This window comes from Rhamphochromis longiceps, linkage group LG19, assembly GCF_057381845.1.
Source record: "Rhamphochromis longiceps isolate RC_006_pf linkage group LG19, R_longiceps_female_GT1.1, whole genome shotgun sequence".
NCBI lineage: Eukaryota > Metazoa > Chordata > Actinopteri > Cichliformes > Cichlidae > Rhamphochromis > Rhamphochromis longiceps.
The window spans coordinates 12,800,830-12,807,358 of record NC_140575.1 but is presented as its reverse complement, the minus strand read 5'-3'; the positions used below and the strand labels follow the sequence as shown (position 1 = coordinate 12,807,358).

At 42.9% G+C, this 6,529-nt stretch overlaps 1 protein-coding gene across 1 annotated transcript; it reads left to right on the top strand.

Annotated features, from left to right (window-relative positions):
- The first annotated feature begins 792 nt into the window (after positions 1-792).
- On the top strand, positions 793-6,419 carry LOC146646348 (cell cycle control protein 50A-like). The gene is made up of 7 exons (XM_085391776.1): positions 793-1,263; positions 1,960-2,079; positions 3,482-3,589; positions 3,680-3,767; positions 3,906-4,049; positions 4,560-4,769; positions 5,414-6,419. Exons 1-7 carry the CDS (start codon positions 1,021-1,023, stop codon positions 5,605-5,607), a joined length of 1,107 nt encoding a protein of 368 aa, XP_085247902.1. The 5' UTR covers positions 793-1,020; the 3' UTR covers positions 5,608-6,419.
- Positions 6,420-6,529: the final 110 nt, after the last annotated feature.

Below are 6,529 nucleotides of genomic sequence, written 5' to 3'. Positions count from 1 at the left end.
CGGGCCTGCATCCAAGGATTGAGGGAAATGAAAAAATTCATATCCTGTGCTTTACGTAAATATTTTTGGAATAACAAATATTCTGGTTGATTCCTGTAATATAAACAGAAATCTTTAAAAAGCAATGTGCACGAGGCCAGACAAAGAAAACAATGAGACAGTGACGGTGCAAGAAGCAGAGGTCGTGAAGGTAGATGTGCTTAAACACCTGGGGTCAAGCATCCAAAGAGAGGTGAAGGAGAAACCCGGAACAACATTTATTATGATGATGTGGGAACAACACCAACACGATGATATCAGATCATCCGGAAAGCACTGCCAGGGGTGATTTGTGACAAAAGGATAGCAGCAAGAGGGAAAGGGAAAGTTTACAAGATGGCAGTGAGACCTGCTGTGATGCATGGTTTGGAGATGGTGACACTGAAGATTTTGAAGGTTTTCATTGGGAGTGACCAGGAAGTGAGGTTAGAGAGGTGAGGTTGAGATAGCTTGGACAGAGGAGACACTGGACAAAGGATGGTAAATATGGAGCTATCAGGTATGAAGAAAGGAAGAAGACAACAAAGAAGCTTCAAGGATGTAGTGAAGGAGGACGTGCAGAGGTTTGGTGTAACTGAGGAGGATTCTAGGGACAGAGGACAGAGAAAAAAGGTTAAAAACAGTCAAACATGTAGAGCCTTCTCGTTAAAACCCGAGCACAGACACCTACAGGTACTATCAGCTGTCAGTGACAAAGGGGCGTTACCCTAATGTTTGCGATGATGTCACTACTACGCTACTTCTTGCTATTGGTTCGAAAGCTTCCGGCTTCTTCTTCTGGAGAGAGAACCGCAGTTGAAGGCAAACAAGAAGTCAGCGCTACAATGAGCAGATATTTTCATTAGACTGGGGGTAAAGTTCACTTCGCTCACAGTTTTACCCTTTGCCTAACCGCTCTGTGTCTTACTTGACGTGTGGGATTAACGGAGCAGCTCGGCTGTCTGTCAGAGAGGATTATTTAACTCGAAGCTGACCGCAGCCATGATGGCGTCGAGCTACAACGCTAAGGAAGAGGACGGACACCACTCCGGCGCTTCGAGCGGCACTGGCCTTTCGAAAAATAAGAAACCGGACAACACGGCGTTCAAACAGCAGAGACTTCCAGCCTGGCAGCCCATCCTCACTGCAGGCAGTGTGCTGCCGGCTTTTTTCGTCATTGGGCTCATCTTTATCCCCATCGGCATCGGCCTGTACGTCACATCGAACAACATCAAAGAGTTTGAGGTACAGTCGCGCTCCTGTCCGCCTTTAACCGACTCTGGCTTCTTCTCGGTTCTCCTACACAGCCCGGTGTAGCTACACACCGTTTATACACACAGTAAACCTGCTGAAGGAGGCTCACTAAACAGGAATAAGTGGTTCTTCGATAAGTGACGTAGCTTCTTTACGTCACGCCAATGTTAACAATGTTAATTGTAAAGATGAACAACATAGTGTTGAAGTTCAGTTTGAAGCGCATTCATTCGACGTTACTTTTAAATGTGGTTGCTACACACTTGTATCAAAGGTCGATATTAGATGGTAAAAACATCAGAGACATGGGGAGTCGGCACCACATATTTAATATTGAGGCTAGAAAGTGATCAGAATCACGGCTTATATCAGTGTGGCTGATCATAGTTTGGGCAGTGTGGTTTAACAGCACCACAAACCACAGCCTCTAAAGTGGCTTTCACATGGCTTCAAAACAGTCTAAACAAAGCTGGACTAGAAGGTAAGAAACACAGGATGTGTCCGGGGTTCCTGCCTCGCAGTGGGCCTTTGAGGGCTGCTGTGATCATAAGTGATTGCTGCCTGTGCATTAAACAAAGTGTTCCTGTATTTGATTCAAGTCTGTACCTTCTTCTAGTCATGTTGCTGCACTGAATAGACGGAGCACTGAGTGTATTTCAACATCAGTTTATTTCCTCTTTGCTTCAGATCGACTACACTGGTGTGAGCAGTGACAGCCCGTGCTACAACTGTGCAAAGAACTTCACCTGGAACACCACAGAGCCCTGTGTCTGCACCGTCAACTTCACTTTGCTCCAGCCATTTGAGGTGAGCTCAGATCCCCCACCAGCTTCCAGGCATTGGAAGTTAATGAATAATGCATGCATTTACCTGCAGGACGGAGAGTGCTGCTTGTGCAATCCTAACAATAATTGTCCATTAAGATCTATTTTGAGTACAAACAAAAAACACTCAAGGTTTGTTTAGAGGCTGCTTTACTATTGATTGTTGTAGGTTTAAAATATGCTCTGCAGCTTTCAGAAGGCTTCATTGATTATTTATAAAAAGCTCTCAGTTGCTCGTCTGCACTCGTCTCATTTAACAGCTTGCATTTAGCTTGTAAAATAGCATTTTTTTTTTAATTAAAATGTTTGCGTGCTTCTTTTCTGAGAAGCAGAAGAAGTATTTGTATTAAGTACACTGCATCCTGAACAGTGAATCACCTGAAGGTGAAGTATTTTTGTCAACAAAGTTATTCACGTTCAACAGAAAATGGAATCATGTGCTCTTTCAGTTTAACAAAGCTGATGAAGTGAGTTGTGTAGAAACGAACAGCAGCACTGATCAACAAAATAAATGAGCTGGGCTTTAAATGTTTATTTCAGCGTTCTCTTCATACTGAAATCAAACGCTTATGAATGTGCAAGATTAATGATTTTCTGGAGTGCTGCTCTCTTGTCGTTTTGCAGCAGCACTATTGCGTTGTACCATGTTATTTTTATATTCCTTGTAGATTTCCAGCACCTGTTATTGTCTCTGGTTGGAGTAGGTATACAGGTATTTTATACCTGTATAAAACATTTTATACAGGTATAAAATGAGGTTATTTAAAATTTACTTTAGGGCTTTTTAGTCCTCATTTAACAGACAGCAGAGAAAATAGGGAGAGCGAGCAGGAATGAAATGGTTCAAATAAACCTGCGCGGACTCAAACCCAGGCCCCTGCAGTAAGGACTCCAGCCTGTGGTATATGGGTTGCTAACTCAACCAGGTGAGCTGTGATGGTGCGCACAAAAAGCAGTTTGTAAAACTGGCCTGATTGCTCGAAACAAAGATGACACCGGTGCCGTAACGCTGTGGGAGAAACATCACTACCTGATCAAGCACCACAGCCTTTTATGAAGGCACAGACTGGCAAGAAGACGCATGTCCCACATTAAACAAAGCCCCTCTATGTTGTTAACCTTTTTACAAATGTATTATTTATTTTTAAATATGCATGGATATCATTGGATTTGGTTTTATCTCCCAGTCCCAGTAACCAGTGAGTTCAAATGAATTTCCATCACTGTTTTCCGAAGGGGAATCTTTTAATCTTGATGATTTTCTTGATGATTTATGTTGATCATAGAGATTGTGTGTAAGACCCTGTCACGGAAAAGCTGCTCATTCATCCTGGTCGTTACTGATTCCTAATTCTGTCAGCGATGCCGTCTTTTCTCTCGTACAGAGCAACGTCTTCATGTACTACGGCTTGTCCAACTTCTACCAGAACCACAGACGCTATGTGAAGTCCAGAGATGACAGACAGCTGAACGGTGACCTGTCTGCTCTGACGGTATGCTGCTGTACTTTTTGTGCCTATAGATAATTCAGAGAATCCAGTGAATGTTTCTTCCATCAGGTGAACATTATGTCCTTTTTCCAGGATCCCAGCAAGGAGTGTGAGCCGTACCGTAAGAGCGGAGATGTGTCCATTGCTCCGTGTGGGGCCATAGCTAACAGCCTTTTCAATGGTGAGTGTGTTGAAAAACTTCACTTTCCCTCTCTCAGCTGTTTAGCTTAACTGGAGTCTTATCTACAGTTTAAAACTGCTGTGTTAAAGCTTTGTAGAGCCTGATATCTGTACTGAATATACTGATTATGTGTTTCAGACACTCTGGTGCTGTACTACGTCGATTCCAACAACAGCAAAATTGAAGTTCCTCTGGTAAAAAAAGGCATTGCGTGGTGGACGGACAAGCATGTGAAATTCAGGAATCCTGCTGGAAACAGCAACCTGACTTTAGCTTTCCGAGGTGACATCTGCACACAGTTCACAGGCCCCTGTAGTAGGGATGCACCGATACCGGTATCTGGTATTGGCCTCGATACCACATTTTCTAAAGTACTCGTTAAAAGTCCCCCGATACCGGGGACCGATACCACGGTCTGAGACCTGTCTATGTTTGAGCGGCATGTAAGGGGTTAATCACAAGGGCCGAGTGAGTGAGTTGCACTGTCACTGTTTAAATATTTTTTTCATAATTATTTATTCTGTAATATGTTTCATACAACATGCTTTTCATTTTAAATAATAATTCTTAATTCCAAGCCAGTCCCTTGTTTTATTTTTTGTTAAATTATAGGACTAAAGCTGTTACCTGTAAATTTATATCATGTTTTTATTCAGTACTCGGTATCGGCGAGTACTGAAATGCAAGTACTCGTACTCGTTTCCAAAAAAGTGGTATCGGTGCATCCCTACCCTGTAGGCTCGCAGGTTCGAGTTGCAATGACCAGCTGGGTTTTGTCTTCATCTCTCTCAGACACAGCGAAGCCGGTGAACTGGGCGAAGCCGGTGTACGAGCTGGACCCGTCAGATCCTGATAACAATGGCTTTATCAATGAGGACTTCATCGTGTGGATGCGCACGGCTGCATTGCCCACCTTTCGGAAGCTCTATCGCATCATCCAGAAGAAGTCTGGCACCACCCCAACTCTCCCCAACGGGAATTATATGTTGAACATCACCTACAGTATCCTTTACATTCCAGTAATCTCATTACTAGAGTTAGACATGCTGCTTTGAACAGGCTAGCGTGAGTTTTTTGTGTCTTATAAAGCTTAACAGATCAGACGGTCTTTACTTGCAGTATCTCTGCTTCTTTGATTAGCACACGGAGAAGCTTTTGATTCAAGAGGTGTGCAGATATAAATATTTTAAACACATCTACATATACTCAAGTATCCACTCTGGGCCACAAATAGATTATTTTATATTCCTTTATGGCCACAGTGTATCCATCTTCTGTTGGCCCTTACAGCAGGATAACGCGCCATGTCACAAAGTTGGTTCCTTGAATGTGATAAAGAGTTCAGTGCACTCAAATGCCCTGCAAAGTCAATGGATTTAAAGCAATAGAGACACTTTTGGGATGTGGTGAAACAGGAGTTTGTCCTTATCTCCAAAATCAAAATGTTCCCAGCACCTTGTTGAAACTGTGCCATTAAGTCTGTTGTGAAGACAACAGCAAGGCGTACCTAATAAAGTGTCCATTGAGTGTAAAGATATTTAAAAAGATCATTTTTCTGGTTTCTCGAATCTCAGTAGATTAAGGGTGTATCGTTGTTCGTGTGTGTGCGCGCGCTCTGTCGTTTCTCTTTAACCGCATGTAATCAGATTACCCCGTACTCAGTTTTGATGGTCGCAAGCGGATGATCCTGAGCACCATCTCCTGGATGGGAGGAAAGAACCCCTTCCTGGGCATCGCCTACATCACCGTGGGCTCCATCTGCTTCTTCCTGGGTGTGGTTCTGCTCATCATCCACCACAAATACGACAACCGCAACACCAGTGCGGATATCCCAAGCTAAACGGCGCGTTCCACGCTCGGGCCTCTGCATGCACGAGTGCGTACGCCGTACCAGGCTGTCGTGCGGTAGCGTCTCCAGTTTCTCATCAAAGCTGTGTTTAAGCGTAGCGAGGCGTCTCCGTGTGTCTCTGTGTATATAGCTTCAGGCCGATTTGCTGAGAATGTCTTTTTTTTTTGTCTTCAGGTTTGCAGTCTTTTATTTATCTGAACATTATCAAAGTACCTGTTTCATTTTAGCAGTGCTTTGCGAATGGCTTAATTATTGAAGGATGTATGTAATTTTAATGCAAGTTTTTGTCCATATTATGTAAAGTTATATGTCCTGCTGATGAATGTACCGTAACACTTCGTTGACATACCTCTGTGGGTTCTGGGATTACCTTGAATACTGAAGGTGATTATGATTGCTTGGATAAATACTGATATTCAAGAGTCATAAAGCATTAATAAGAAGTAATAACAGAAATATGCTTTTCTGCCCTCCACTGTGACCGAGGAGCCAGTCTTTTATTTATCACTCATAAAACTTACTTTATACAGTATTCCTAATTCAAAGGTGGTGTCTCTGGGTGGGTGGAGCACAGGAATTCTTAATTTATTGTTTGTTAGTGGTTCGGCCAGAGTGTGAAATCGTCTGATTGGTTAATGTTGACCAAACGATATGCACTTTAAAAGTGTCCCGTTTGTTCGGTTCCCCCTTGTTTCGCCCTTCTGGACTGTTCTTGGTTTTTTTATGCTGTTAAAACTTTCAATTTGAGCTCCTTGGCTTTTTATAAGGTTTGTAGGGTCCAATTAAAGAACTTGGTCAATGTATCGCTGTCATTTGTGATTATAATGGTAGAACTCCCACTGCTTCCATTATCCATGCTACTGTGACATTATCTCATACCTTACTAATGCTTAATGGTGTGATGTTGTAAAAT